The sequence below is a fragment of the Sapajus apella genome, unplaced genomic scaffold, assembly GCF_009761245.1.
Source record: "Sapajus apella isolate SASKATOON/1434 unplaced genomic scaffold, GSC_monkey_1.0 scaffold12, whole genome shotgun sequence".
NCBI lineage: Eukaryota > Metazoa > Chordata > Mammalia > Primates > Cebidae > Sapajus > Sapajus apella.
The window spans coordinates 36268229-36283755 of record NW_022436952.1 but is presented as its reverse complement, the minus strand read 5'-3'; the positions used below and the strand labels follow the sequence as shown (position 1 = coordinate 36283755).

Below are 15527 nucleotides of genomic sequence, written 5' to 3'. Positions count from 1 at the left end.
CTTCTTGGATGATTGAATGAGTCAGAGGGGATGTCTGTTAGGGAGGAAACACTGGTTTTTTCACCATTTTCCCCCTTTCGTTGGGCTCGAATGAGTAAGAAAACCCACTGTTTATACATGCACAGGTTGACAAAAATAGAGCTTGGAGCTTCTGAAGACTCAACCTGGGCTCCAGAGTCAACAAGACCAGGTCCCACCCCGTCTGCACAGCGTCCAGCCAGATGTTACAGAGAACCCAGCCCAGGGGCAGCCTGGTGAAATCATCCCAGCCAGTGGACAGTCACCAACACCAGGGTGTCTGCCAAGGGAAACACCTTGTTTCCGCAGTCCAAGATCCTCTCCTGGGCTGGCACAGAGTTGCAGAGTTGGAAAGGACCTAAAGATGTGCTGTCCAGCCGACAGCTTTTCCGGGGAGGAGTCTGAGGCCCGAAAAGTTAGGGAGAGCCCAGAACCCAGGCCTCCTGCAACTTCTTGGGGTTTGGTGGGAAGAGGAAGAGGAAGGAGTGGTCATGAGAAGATGTCAGCTTAGTGCAGGCCCCTAGACACATCCCCACTGGAGGGAGAGGGGTCTGGATCCAGGATTCACTCCCATTTTTTTCTAAATAAAAAATTGGGGGCCAGGTGTGGTGGCTCACGCCTGTAATTCCAGCACTTTGGGAGGCCAAGGCGGGACGATCACTTGAGGCCAGGAGTTCGAGACTAGCCTGGCCAACGTAGCAAAACCCCATCTCTACTAAAAATACAAAAATTAGCTGGGTGTGGTGGCACATGCCTGTAATCCCAGCTACTCGGGAGGCTGAGGTCCAAGAATCACTTGAACACAGGACGCAGAGGTTGCAGTGAGCCAAGATTGCACCACTGCACTCCAGCCTGGGCAACAGAGGGAGGCTCTGTCTTAAAATATATATATATATATATATATATATATATTGGGAACGACTTTCCTTTGGGGTCAAGAGGCCTCTGCAGTCTCAGAGTCCTGCCTACTTGCTGGGTAGTCCCTTCCCTAAGCCACTGCTTAACTCATCAAATACTGAATTTATCACCTGGGATGAAATCTGAGGTTTGAGAGTTGCAGCTGATTTTCCTGAGTGTTGGAGTTAAAGGACCTCTGAGAGAAAGCTGAGAGAAGACAAGTGCTTGTGGTCAAGTCCTAGCCAGCTGACGGGAGGCTTTTCCACAGAGTGAACAGTAGCTGGGGGCTGTGCTTGGGCAGAAATAACATCCTCCGGCCGGGCGTGGTGGCTCATGCCTGTAATCCCAACACTTTGGGAGGCCGAGGCGGGTGGATCACGAGGTCAGGAGTTCAAGATCAGCCTGACCAACATGGTGAAACCCCGTCTCTACTAAAAATACAAAAATTATCTGGGCGTGCTGGCACATGCCTGTAATCCCAGCTATTCAGGAGGCTGAGGCAGGAGAATCACTTGCACCTAGGAGGGGGAGGTTGCAGTGAGCCAAGATCGCACCTCTGCACTCTAACCTGGCGACAGAGCGAGACTCCACCTCAAAAAAAAAAAAAAAAAAAAAAAAAAGAGAAAGAATGTCCTCTGTGTGTGACAGAATCAAACCCTGCTAAGATGGACCAGGTTTGACTGATGCTCACGGTCCTGATTAATGACTGGCGTCCACGTTGGAGAGCACTAGACTGACAGTCATGAGACCTGGCTCTAATCCTGGCTCCGCCACTAACCAATTGTGCTACTAGTGAAGGGGGACGCCATTTCCCACCGAAATGGTTATACTATGTCAGAGATTTTAAACATTTTTAAAGCCATAGAACCCTTTGTTCACATGAAGTCTCATGCAGAAGACGACATAAACAGCAGACAGAAGTGAAGCTATTTTTGCTGTTCTCCCGGAGCACACCTTCCCTTTTGCAAGGTCTCCACAGAACCCTGAGGGTTCCAAGGGACTCAGTTTGAGAACGACTTGCCAGACTTTTATTTTACCTCCAATATTATTTGTGTCAGCTGTTGTTTGTTCACTTGGCTAGTACTGGTTGGCATCAGTTGCTTGGCTAACGTTAACATTAGGTAATGTTCAGAAGGGTTCTTTTCTCAAAATAATGATCATGAAACCACATATATATTTAGCCAGTCCTTCCACGTGGCCCCAACCATGTGACGAATGTTGCTTCTTTACACCATCTAATGTTGAGCTAACTCTTGCATGGTGGCAGCAGAAAGAAAACAGACATTCTCTGATGGTATAAAAAAGAAAAAAGCCGGTTGCCGTGACTCACGCCTGTAATCCTGGCACTTTGGGAGGCCGAGGTGGGTGGATCACCTAAGGTCAGGAGTTCGAGACCAGTCTGACCATCACAGTGAAACCCCATCTTTAAAAAAAGAAAGAAAGAAAGAAAACAGACATAGGCTAGGCATGGTGGCTGACGCCTGTAATCCCAGCATTTTGGGAGGCTGAGGTGGGAGAATTGATTAAGCCCAGGAGTTTGAGGCTGCAATGAGAATGACTCCTCATCTAGAGGATGATTGTGCCACTGCACCTCGGCCTAGGCAACAGAGCAAGACCCTGTCTTATTATTTTTTTTGAGACAGTCTCCCTCTGTCACCCAGGCTGGAGTAAAGTGGTGCGATCTCAGCTCACTGTAACCTCCGCCTCCCGGGTTCAAGTCATTCTCCTGCCTCAGCCTCCTGAGTAGCTGGGATTACAGGCGCCCACCACCACGCCCAGCTAATTTTTGCATTTTTAGTAGAGACCAGGGTTTCACCATGTTGGCCGGGCTGGTGTCAAACTCCTGACCTCAGGTGATCTGCCCACCTCAGATTCCCAAAGTGCTGGGATTCCAGGCGTGAGCCACCGCGCCCAGCCTGACCCTATTTCTAAACAAAAAAAAAAAAAAAAAAAAAAAAGGAACCTCACAGCTATGCTAAGAGACCAGGGTGCCTAACTCTAAACCCTCCTTCCCCACATCCTCCTAGGTGGTGCTGTGCTCAGAAGGCAGGACTACATTTCCCATTAACTCACTCCTAGCCCCCGTTTGACTGAGACCCTACCCTGTGTTGGAGCCCTCAGATCCCATATTCATCCTGTGTCTAATCTTACCCAGCAGATACAGTCACCATCACCCCTGCCACTGGACTATCACTGCTTCTTTGAAACCGGATGGAAAGTGTTAGCCCTTCTCTTGAAAGTCAGGATCCTAAATTTTCCCACATGCTGCTTCTAATCCTCACCTCTATTCCTCTCAGCTTCTTGCCATAATGATCATTAGGAATAGCTATTGTTTATTGGTTGCCTGCTCTGTGCCAGGCTCTAGTCTATGTATTTTACTGATCCTGATTATTTTGATCCTCACAATAGTCCTAAAATACATAATATTATTATCTCCAATTTAAAGATGAGGACATTGAGTCACTGGGACTTAAACTTGCCTATAGTCATTTAGCAACAAGGTGGTGAAGCCAAGATAGGGCCCTCGGCCCCGGCACCCACGCACAGAACCAGTGAGTCAGACTGCAGCTCGCTCACGCTGCTGGGCGTAACTGGGAACTGCCATTCACTGAGCACCTGCAGCACCTTAGGCATTGCACTACACACTTATTTTATCATTTCATTGAAACTTCACAACTGCAAGAGGAAATGTCTTATTTCCATTTTCTAGAGATGGAGACTAAGGCTCCAAAACATTATCTTCCCTTGGTAAATGGAACCGGGCAGGCTTCGAACCCAGGAGTGTTCAGTGCATCTGTGGCCTTCCTCTGTCACTCTGCTTTTAAGGATAAATGCTTGGAGACATTGCTCACTCCACTACCTTTGAGAAAAATAAAGAGGGATCCACTGACACCACCCGTTCCACAGAGCTCTTGAGAATGTCGCTCAGGCTGCCCATGGTGGGTGTGGGAAGGGGGCTTGATAGGCCTGGCTTTCTCCATTGACCTTCACTGGAAGAGAGCCAGGACCCAGAGAAGGGATGATCACTCTTTGTTTCTGCTTCTCTTTCCTGGTTTTGGGCGATCCTGTCACGTGACCTGCTTTCTGGCGCTCAGTAATCCTGAGGGGCAGCATAGGACTTGAAAAGGAAGAAGGGAAGCCAAGATAGAACCCCTGGACTCAGCCACATCCCAAAGCCTCACGGGAGGCTGCTGAGCTAAGGTCTCAGGGTGGAGCTGGGAAGGCAGGTAGCATGGGCCCAGGGTGCGTGGGCTCAATCACACACCACACCTTTGAGGAGTGCCTAGAATTAAGAGTACCCACTGTGCCAGGGTGCACAACATCACATGAGGAACCATTCCCATTTTACAGATGAAGACATTGAGTCTCAGAGAAGTAACAGAGCTTGTCCTAGGACATCTAGAAAATAAGGCTCAATTCAAACTCAAGTCTGTTTGACTTCAAAGCCAGTGGTATGATACACCACATATGTACTCTTATTTGTATTTATTTATTTATTTTTTAGACAGAGTTTTGCTCTTGTTGCCCGGGCTCCTGGAGTGCAACATCACAATCTCGGCTCACCACAACCTCTGCCTCCCGGGTCCAAGTGATTCTCCTGTCTCAGCCTCCCAAGTAGCTGGGATTACAGGCATACGCCACCATGCCCTGCTAATTTTGTATTTTCAGTAGAGACGGGGTTTCTCCATGTTGGTCAGGCTGATCTCAAACTCCCGACCTCAGGTGATCCGCCCGCCTTGGCCTCCCAAAGTGCTGGGATTACAGGCATGAGCCGCTGTGCCTGGCTTCTTATTTATTTTTAAAAATAGAGACAGAGTTTTACTCTGTCACCCAGGCTGGAGTGCAGTGATGCCATCATGGCTCACTGCAGTGTCAAACTCCTGGGTTCAAATGATCCTCCCTCCTCAGCCTCCTAAGTAGCTGGGACTATAGGCACATGCCACCACCCCTGACTAATTTTTTTATTTTTAATTTTTTGGTAGAGATGGGGTCTTGCTCTGTTGTCCAAGTTGGCCTCAAATACCTAGCCCCAAGTCATCCTCCTGCTTCGGCCTTCCATAGGCACTGGGATTACAGGCATGAGCCACTGCATCCAGCCAACATGTGTTCTTTATGATACACCACAGTGCTCCTGTGTGTTAGAGACTATGGAAGCTGACACAAGAGAAACAGTCTGGCCTCTGCACATAGATTTCAACAGCAAGGCATACCTTCCGAGGACAGGGCTGGAGGAGTTTCCACCTTGGTCCACAGCTCTAGCTCCTCTCTCAGGCGGCTCTGTCCAGGAGGCCCTTCTCTAGCTAACGCTGTCCCGTTTGGAAAGTCCCCAGCAGTTCTGGGATCTCCAGTGGCTGCTTTGCCTCAGAGACAAGCCCTGGTAAACAGAGGGGCCGCTGAGAATTTACTGGCTGGAGGGACTGAGGAGAAGGAAGTTGAGAACAAAGAGGCAGAGAAGGGGGCAAAGAAGCTGCGTGTGTGCATGTGAGTCCGTGCGTGTGTGTGTGCACGTGTGTGTACATGTGTGGGTGGGTGTATAGGGTGGTGCAGGACCAAAGCACCCAGATGCCCCACTGGTCCTGCCCGTACTTAAGTGACGGTGCCACTTTGTTGGCCCGAAAAGACTCAGAGAAGGCAAAGGTGTGGCCTTGAGCCAGGCAGGAAGATAAACCTTTCCCCTCACTCAAGTGACACAGTGGAACATCAAGTCGAAAGCCAACCACATTTGCAGTATTTGCCGCTTTACATTCATCTCCTCATTTTTGCCTTTTTAAAGTCCAGAGCATGGTTAAGAGTGATGGGGGGATGGGGAGTACATTTTTAAACATTTTATTCATTTGTTTGTAGAGATGAGGTGTCGCTATGTTGCCCAGGCTGGTCTCAAACTCCTGTCCTCAAAGATCCTCCCGCGCCAGGCGCGGTGGGTCACGCCTGTAATCCCAGCACTTTGGGAGGCCAAGGCGGGTGGATCACGAGGTCAAGAGATCGAGACCATCCTGGTCAACATGGTGAAACCCCATCGCTACTAAAAATACAAAAAATTAGCTGGGCATGGCGGCGCGTGCCTGTAATCCCAGCTACTCAGGAGGCTGAGGCAGGAGAATTGCCTGAACCCGGGAGGCGGAGGTTGCGGTGAGCCAAGATCGTGCCATTGCACTCCAGCCTGGGTAACAAGAGCGAAACTCCGTCTCAAAAAAAAAAAAAAAAAAGATCCTCCCGCCTAGCCACTTTGTCCGAGCCACTGTGCCCGGCCTGGGGGCACGTGTTTGACATAAATAATAATATTTACTAGGATTCAACAGGAAGGGGCCTTTTTTGGTTCTTTAGTTCGCGTTACTGCTTGGGCCTTTGTGTTCCTGGGCTGGTTATGGAGATAGTTCCAACTTCGCATGAAAAGGCGGGGAAAGTTGTGGGTAGGACTCAGGACGGAAGTCAGCCTGGGCGCCCCCGGACTCATTACGGGGTGGAGGCGGCGGCGGGCCGTGCGGGGCGGGAACGCCAGCCAGAATCTCGCAGTGCGGTGACCACAAACCGTGAGGGTGGCGAGGAACGGGAAGGCGACCACCGCGCCTACCTGGCGGGGGAGCGAGCTCACGCCACCTCTTGGAGTCCCGGCCAGGCGACACAGAGCCGGGCGGGCGCAGGCGAGCTCCACCTCCGAGGCGGGGCCGGCCGCGCGGCCATTGGTCGGAGCCCGGGAGCCACCTGCCCCTACCTTGGGGGCGGGGTTACCTGGGCCCCGCCCCGTGGCTCGGGTTCCCGAGCCCCGCCCCCGTCCGACGCCCCGCCCCGGCCCAGCGCGAGGCCCCGCCCCCGAGTCCCGGGGCCCGGGAGCCTCGTGATGTCACCGCCGCTTTGATACAAAGAGCCCTTCGGCCCACGCGGGTCTCCCGGCAACGGGCGGGGGCGGGGCCGCGCCTTCCACTGGTGCCCAGGAGTGCGAGCGGCGGCGGCGGCGCAGCCGGGATTGTTCCTGCGCCCCCGGGCTGCCCGCCACGTCCCGGCGCCCGCCGGCTTCCGCGCCTTTGGCGGAGACCGGCCCGCGGATGCGCACCCCGCCGGCTGCCGGGAGCCAGGTAAGCGGTGGCCCGGGGGCTGAGGCTCGCGGGGCTCCAGCGGAGCGCACCTGGCCCGGCCCGGCCCGGCCCGGCCCGGCCCGGCCCGGCCCGCGGCCCCGGGGCCCAGGAAGTTGGCGGAGCGCGGACTTGGCCTGGGAGGTCGGGTTACCTGCGCCGGCTCTCTCGGCCGCGGGGAGAAGCCGCTGCCAGGTGCGCGGGCGGCAGCTCCTTCCCCAGCGCAGTTCCAGAAAGTGCTTCTGCTGGGCTGGGAAGGGGGCTCGTTTGCGGGCGCGCCTCCCTTGGGGACCCGGCCGTGCGCCCCGCCTCCGCCCGCAGCCCCTGTTCTCCTGCCCTGGCGGGACCGTCGTGGTCCCCAGCGCTGATCTCTTGGCCGGGTCCCCAGCGCCGAACCCTTGGCTGGATCCCCGAGGGGGCTGAGCGCCGCGAAGTTTTTCTGTAGCTCTTGGCGGCGGCACAGAGCCTGTTTTCCGGCTTCCCTCGTCCCTCTGGGCGGGTGGAGGGGGAGTCCTCGGGGCCAGCCCAGGTCGTGATGTGGGGACAGGGCCTGCCCCTCCCCAGCCGAGAAGCTGGGGGGAGGTGTGTCTGCGGCCCCGTGAGTCGACCGGTTCCCCTGGCTCGGCAGGTGGGAGCTGTTAGCACAGCCGCTCCGAGGTCCTGGCGGGCAGTCTGGGGAGCGTGTCTGTGCAGTGGGGAACCGGGTTCCGACACTGCCGCGGATCTCCACTTCTCGCCCGTGCAAACTCTCCAGTGCCTCCTCTTTCTCTTTCCCCTCACCCTGTTCTCCTAGGAGGGCTGGAAATGACACCTCACTCGCCATGAGGGCCATGCCAGTTTTCCTTGACTGACTAATAGCTTCCTTCTCAAAGCAGTGTGAGGGGTCTGGGTCCTGTCGTCTGCACTTAGCCTGCAGGTCTTGGAGTGGCAGCACCCTGGGCTGGCTCCTGCTGATCCACCAAACCTCTGCTCTGCCCTCCCAGAGCAGGCGGCAGATGGCAGTGGCTTGGGCTCCTGGGTCGCTGAAAAGCAATGGGGCGGACAGATCCCTTGGAACATCCGCAGGTCCTGCCCCAGCTGAAAGGTGGTAACCACGGTTGCTGGGATGGGAAAAAGGAGACTCCTGGGGTCGGAGGCAGTGCTAGACCCCTGCAGTAGGAGCTGTCTCACTCCCCCTCTTTCTCCTACCCCCACCAACTAGCCTGGCCTTGGTGGAGTGCCTGAGTCGCTGCCTTTGACTGGGATCTCCTCAAGTGCTGGCACCCTGGCACTGACCCAAACCTACTGCTTTCTGGCTTTCGTGGACTGTTGATTATGTGCCCAGGGAACATTACACAAGGTACCCTTCCCTGCCCTCAAGGTGTTTGCAAGCTCGGGGAGTCTGAGTAGTGGGGTCTGCTCTGGCCCTACCCGGCTCTTCTAAGTTGATTGCAAGTTGCCTGCTGTTGTCTTTGAGGTCCCTGTGATTCACAAGGGAGAGTGTGGCCTGGCCTGGTGAGGAAGCCCGTTGGGTTTCTCACTGTAGGAGGCAGCACAGCTTGGGCAAATGCCTCTTGGAGAACAGCTTCGGAATTTCGCGGGGAGTGGAGGGGGCCTGGATTAGGTGAAGGGGGTGGAGTAAATGACTAAGGCCTGTTGGAGAGATAAGACTGCGCCCGAGGGAGGGGCGGGACTAACCAGGCCAGGTGAGCCAGCTGGAAGGCATGACCTTTGCCCTGAGGGAGGTCTGTAGGACCGACTGCCTGGAGCCTGCCCTTGGAAGGGACTTTTAGCCAAGTGAGGGAGGAAAAGCAGAAGAAATTAGAGGACCCGTTGGATTCTAAGCCACCTTCTTCGGGGCTGTTCCAGGGGCAGCCTGCACTGGGAAGGCTCTGAACTGCAGCCTGAGCTATTCCACTGGCCCCCCTCTCTCCCTCCCTCCCTCCCATCTGTGCCCCTCCTAAAGCATGCGGTGCCTCCCTAGCCCCTTCCCCTCCTGGCTGGACAGGCGCTCAGACCTGAGGTTTTCTCTTTGACCATTCACCGGGACCCTCACTACTTCCTCCTTCACCCCCACCCTCAGGTGACTGGCAGTTCCCACTCTGGGCAGCCTGTTACTCTGAGATTTTTCACAACTGATTCTGTTGTGAGGTGGGTTCTCAATTTCACTTTGTATGTTTTAGGTATGGGCAAGGAGAGAGTGAAGGGGGTAGGAGAAGCTCCCACTGAAATAGCAGGTGAGCAGTTCCCAGAAGGCAGGCATCTCTAAACGGGAAAGGGTGTGCTGTCTCCTGGAACAGGGCTCATTGTATTTGAAAAGGAAGTGTCCCTTTTTTTTTTTTTTTTTTTTTTTTAATTTGAGACAGGGCCTTGCTCCATGGCCCAGGCTGGAGTGAAGTGGTGTGATCAGGGCTCACTGCAGCCTCCCAGCCTTAAGCAGTCTTCCCACCTCAGCCTCAGCTGGGACAACAGGTGTGTGCCATCCTGCACCTGGCTAATTTTTGTTTTTGTAGAGATGGGGTTTTGGCCATGCGTGGTGGCTCACACCTGTAATCCAAGCACTTTGGAGGCCAAGGCAGGTGGATCACCTGAGGTTGGGAGTTTAAGACCAGCCTGACCAACATGGTGAAACCTCGTCTTTTTTTTTTGAGACGGAGTTTCGCTCTTGTTACCCAGGCTGGAGTGCAATGGCGCGATCTCGGCTCACCGCAACCTCCGCCTCCTGGGTTCAGGCAATTCTCCTGCCTCAGCCTCCTGAGTAGCTGGGATTACAGGCACACACTGCCATGCCCAGCTAATTTTTTTTGTATTTTTAGTAGAGGCGGGGTTTCACCATGCTGACCAGGATGGTCTCGATCTCTTGACCTCGTGATCCACCCGCCTTGGCCTCCCAAAGTGCTGGGATTACAGGCTTGAGCCACCGTGCCCGGTGAAACCTTGTCTTAAAAAAAAAAAAAGAAATGGGGTTTTGCCATGTTGTCCAGGCTGGTATCAAACTCCTGGGCTCAAGGGATCCACCCGCCTTGGTCTCCCAAAGTGCTGGGACTACAGGCATGAGCCACCATGCCCAGCTGAAGCATCTTTATCTGCTGGTGCCTGCCGCCTGGTGTTAGCAGTGGGGCCCGGTGCCCTGGCCTTGCCAGGTGTGAGGAACCCCCCCAGGCTGGGTTCAGTTTTCTTCTGGGCTGTTAACTCTTCTGGCTCTTGACTCAGGAACTGGGCATTTATGGCATCAAACACCAGCCTTGAAAATGAATGACCGGTTACTTTGCCTCAGATCTCATGATTGGATTATTGGGTGGTCTCGTTCATATCAGTTAGGCCCAACAAGATGAGCACAATGATTTGGTGGCCCCACCAGCTGCCTTACTGGACATTGTACAATCTTTGCCCCCTGGTACCACAATCTCCTTCACCAGGAGGCGTTTCAGGACATAGAGCCTTCCCCATCTCTGTTTGCTCAGCCCCCAGGACGTTGCCCAGTACAGGGCAAATGGTACTGAAATCATTCATTCACCAGATACTTGGATGTCTACTTTGTGCCAGATTCTGTGCTGGGCACTGGAGATACAGCAGTGAACAAAGCAGATGAGAACCCCTGCCTTCAAGGAGCTCGCAGGATGGCAGTGAGGTTTTACTAAACACGGAACATGGGAGTTGGCAGGAGGGGGAGCAGGGAAGGGGAGGGAGTGCTGGGTTTCAGAGTCAGACAGGGAAGTCCTCACTGAGAAGGTGACATCTGGACAAAAGAGGCACAGGCAGAGAAAAGAGCAACCGCAAGGGCCCTGAGGTGGGACTGTGGCTGGCGTGCTGTGTCTGTCTACAGAACTGCAGTAACTGGAGAGCAAGCCAGGGATGGGTGGGCGAGCGGGCGGGCAGGGGACAAGCTCAGAGAGGTGGGGGAGTGCCTGACCCTGTGACAACCCAGAATCCCAGGAGGAGGAGGAGGAGGAGGGAGGACTGGCAGTACAAGTGAGACTAGAAATCCACAGGCACACACTGCCTTCCATTGCTCTGCCCTCCTCAGCCTGCGTGTCGAGGGGATTTGGGCATGGAGGCATTTCTGGATGACAGGCATCTGTGGCCGCTGCTACCACGGACTTCCCTGCCTCTCCTTGAGTCGGGTCAGACGAGCCTGTCCACGTGAACATGGAAACATTTCTTTCCAGACTATGCTGTTGCCGCCACATGAATCAAACTGGCAAAGAGCATGCTGGCGATGCGCATACAGCTGTGTCCCACAGCTGTCTGGGCCTGCCTGCCTGTTTCCACAGCTCAGCTCCTATTGAGGGACAGGTCCTGCTCTCAAGGCCCATAAAGTAGCCAGCAGCCTGCCCGTGTTTCCCACACTCTGGCCCAGGCCACCCAGGGCTGTCTCATCTCTTTTCCGATTTTTAAGGGCTCCCTGGCCTCCCTCTTCGCTCCCTCTGCCCGTGCAGGCAGCAGCATGGTTCTGTGGGGCATAAGGACCCCAGGGAGTGACTCCCACACTTGGATAGCGGCTTTGGGTTTAGTCTGTACGGTTTAGGGCGCCAGATGATACATGCATGTGCACACACGTGTGTATTTGCATGTCAGGCAGCATCCAGGTGGAGCATCCTGTCTGTCCATCCCCTGCTATGGGGTGGCTGAGGGTTGGGGTGCCCTCTGAGTTTCTGGTGGGTGGGGCTTCACCAGGGTGTCATGGCTACCTCTCCTGGCCAGCACTTGTCCTCTTGGGAGGATTTGCCAGCTTTGGGCCGGACCACAGTTCCAAGCAGCATGGTCTGGAGCCCACACTGGGTGGCAGGCTACAGAGAATGTGCCCCCGAAAGCCTAGACAGCACCTTTACCTGTTTTCATGTGGAGCTGCCGTTTTCTCATGCCAGGTGTCTGACTCCACACGGCAGTCCTTCACTGAGTGTTTGCGGCCTCCGCATGATACTGTTAATTGAATGGAATTTGGCATTGGCCGGTTTCCGTGGACCCCAGTCAAGGCTGAGTGGATGCCGAGGGCGCCCAGCTGGCCTTGCTCAGAGGGGTCCCGAGTGGCTTGGTGCTTCAGGAGCTGAGCCGCCACCCCCCCTCAGCAAGAGCATTGATGATCAAGAGCTCAGATTCTCAGAACCTTCCTGAGCACCCAGAGAGCCTGGGTGTTTACTTCTTCACTTTTTCTGTGACCTGGGCAGGAGATGACATGGAGAACACAGGCAACCAGCAAGCTGTGCAGCCCACAAGGGTCGCATGAAGGTCAGAGGGGGCAGCTGTGGTGGCCCAGAGCTGCTGGGTGACCTCCAGCCGCAGATCCGCCTGGCAGGCCAGTACTAGTCATGCCAGCATTTCCAAACCCACTTCTTGACTTCCTTTAAGAAATGGGAAGTTTTCCAACTGTCGGACATATTTTTAATTGATTTAACCTGCTTCATCTTCCCAGACAAGTGGGTTCTTTCCCAACAACGTAAACATTAATTCAGATGAAAACAAAGCTCTGTAGAAGTTATTAATATCTGTGGCTCTGCTCATAAGAGCCTTTCTCTTTTGAGGGACCAGAAAGAGGAAGACCTAAACAGAACTGCAGTGTGGGAGAGTGGGTGGGCGCTCTCCCTTGAGTCATCTGTGGTCACCCCCACCCTCCTCTGCGCTCTGCAAGCCTGATACCATCAGAAGGGAACCCACATTTCAAATAGCCGCTGCGGTCGCCAGAGAACCTGGGGTAAGGGAGCTGAGGGGCGTCTGTGCTCTGCACCACACTCGGGTCTCTCCTAGGAGGGCAGCGAGAATCGGAGCAAGTCCCTGCTCCCCGGTTTTCCTGGGAGAAATGCCTACCTAAGACACAAGCACCTTCATCTCACGCCCTGTCACCCAGCGCCTGTTTCCTTAAGGAGAAAAAATGGGCGCCAGAAAACATCTGGGTCTAGATCCTGGCTCTGCGGCTCACTGGTTGTGGAACTTTGGGCAAGCGACCTCGCCTTTCTCGCCTCACGTTCCCCACCTGTAGAATGGGGTTGATAATAGCACCTGGCTGGCAGGGTGATGGTGAAAATCAAATGAGCCATGGTGATTTAAAATGCCCAGACTCGGTTCTGGCTCTTAGGTGGCACTCATGGGTGGTCAGATGGTTAGAGAGGCAGGCAGCTTAGTTCCAAAGTGCCTTGACTTCAGAGTCAGGCTGTCTCTTGTCTCAAATGCTGGCTCTGCCTCTTGCTGTTTGTGGACGCTTAGACAAGCTATTTAACTTCTCTGTGCCTCAACTTCCCCACCTGTAAAATGAGGATGAGGCTCGTACCTCCCCCACAGGGTTCGTTGTGGGGCTCAAATATGTGAATGTATGAAAAGCACTTAAAGTGGGCTCTGGAGTGAGCTGTTCTTACTTCCTGCAGGCTTCTGCTGGCTTGTGGTGACTGATAACCGCAGCACCTAACCCAGTGTCTTGCAGGGAGGTGGCAGGCTGCAACAGGAAGGGAGCAGGGGAAAGCTCCACGACTCTAGGTAGGGCCTTTGCAAGAGGAGCAGCTCTACTTCCTCAGCTTCTGTGGGGTTTTAAATCTGTTTTAAATTTAAATTTAAATTTTAAAAAAAGTAGAAACGAGGTGTTACTAGTTACTGTGTTACCCAGGCTGATCTCAAATTCCTGACCTCAGGTGATCCTCCCACCTCGGCCTCCCAAAGTGCTGGGATTACAGGTGCGAGCCACTGCACCCAGCCAGCTTCTGTGTTTTTAACAAACCTGCTCGGGCTCTGCAGATGCAGATTCTGGGGCTGGGGTGAAGTGACTAGCATCTGCGTGGCAATCTGTGAATGAGATGCAAAGCAGCTTCCGAGGTGACAGCCTCCTCCCCGGGTTCAGTGCGGGGTTGCGGGGCGGGCACTGTGCCTAGCCCTTCCTCCCGGAGGCCACTCACACTGCCAGGCTGTGGCTGGCCTGCCAAGGTGGGGGTGACTCTCCACACCTCTGCCCACCTGCCCTTCACCTCCAGCCAGGGCCCGCCTGTCCATCCACATGTGCCCAATTGGAAAAGCTGGCTTGGAGCAGTGCTGCCCGTCTGCCACCGCCAGCCCATTGCATCTGCCTTATTAAAATGCTGAGGCTCTGCTGGCCACACGCCCCGGGAGATTTGGAGTAAGGCCAGATAGAAAGGTACAGGCTGTGCAGCCGCAGGGCCATACTGGGTGACTGCCCTTGGTAGTTAACCAGGGAGCAAACCTACCTGCTCATCCAGCTTGGCTGCCCATAGGTCTGCAGCTTCATGCAGGTGAAGCTGGCCGGCCTGGCCTAGCCTGGCTGGTTAGGTGGGCAGGACAGCCTCCGCTTGATTGATTTTTTTTTTTTCTTGAGACAGTGTCTCGCTTTTCTGCCCAGGATAGAGTGCAGTGGTGTGACCTTGGCTTACTGCAGCCGTGAACTCCTAGGCTCAAGTAATCCTCCCACCTCAGCTGCCTGAGTAGCTTGGTGCCCCACCACCGTCAGCTGTTTATTTATTCATTTGGTAGAGATCTCACTGTGTCCTCCATGCTGGTCTCGAACATCTAGGCACAAGTGATCTTCCCACCTTGGCCTCCCAAAGTGCTGGAATTACAGGTATGAGCCACCGTGCCTGACCCGTCTGACTGATGTTAGGCAACCTTGAATTGATGGCCTCCTGGCGACATGAGGGTTCTTGTTGACAAGGCAGATACGGCCAACACATTTTTGTGTGATTATCTGCGCGATTGCATCAGTTGTTAGCAAAGAAGGATTTTACAGCAGCAGGTGTGTGTGCTCGTGTGCCTGCGTGGAGCTGTTGCCTGCCCTTCACTGCACACACAGGCTACAGAACTCACACTCACATGCTATTTCCTGGGATTCTAAGGCACGTTCTTTTTTTGCTTTCCTTTTTTTTTTTTTTTTCTATTTAACGTCTTACACTGGAATGTGTTGCACATTTGTGGATGTGTTCTAATTTGACAGAGCCTTTTTCTCGGCATACTTGAAATAAGAGTGCATTGTAAAATCAAAGGTGTCTCGGACTTAAACAGAATCTAGGTAACCTATGGGGAGCTTACATAATATACCCAGTTCCTTCAAGGAAGCAGGTGGAGCCACCTTATAGTGGTGGCAGATTATATGAGGGGACGCTGATGTGGTTCAAGGGGACAAGCTTCGATTGGGCTTAGATTCCAACTTTATGGCTCACCAGCTGTGTGGCCTTGGCAAAGTAGAGCGACCTCTCTGAGCCTTAGATTTTTCTCCACCACCTATGAATTGTGGTTCCACAGTTGTTGCGATTGTGTGCAAGGCAACTTTCCCTGCCTCTCTTGCTGGGTATCATTGTAAGGTCACTCTGCCCCATTCTTTCTGGGTTAAGAGGGAAAATGAGGCAGGGGAGTGGGTCGCTGACCTTCCCACGGGAACAGAGGGAGATGTGTTCCAAGGGCTTCTTGACTCAGTTTATAATCCTTGAACATCACTCTTCCTCCCTCGTCCTTCTCCCACTTTGCCTGAGTTTTCATTTTCACATGTGTTTCCTTTTAGCAATTTTTCAAATCCCCCCCCCAGCCCCCCCCCCCCCCCCCACCCAGCCACAGCACCCACCCACACCTCCC

The 15527-nt window shown here is 54.0% G+C and overlaps 1 protein-coding gene across 2 annotated transcripts in view; it reads left to right on the top strand.

Annotated features, from left to right (window-relative positions):
• The window catches only part of RAB11FIP4 (RAB11 family interacting protein 4), a 134255-nt gene that overhangs the window by 91483 nt on the left and 27245 nt on the right, over nt 1-15527 (top strand). Inside the window, exon 1 of one of the 2 annotated variants that reach the window (XM_032280960.1) lies at nt 6734-6989. The exons of the other annotated variant lie outside the window; for it this stretch is intronic. Coding sequence (XP_032136851.1) covers nt 6960-6989 — 30 coding nt within the window. The 5' untranslated portion in view covers nt 6734-6959. Of the gene's footprint in view, nt 1-6733; nt 6990-15527 lie in introns of those variants that run through there. 2 annotated transcript variants of the gene reach the window in all.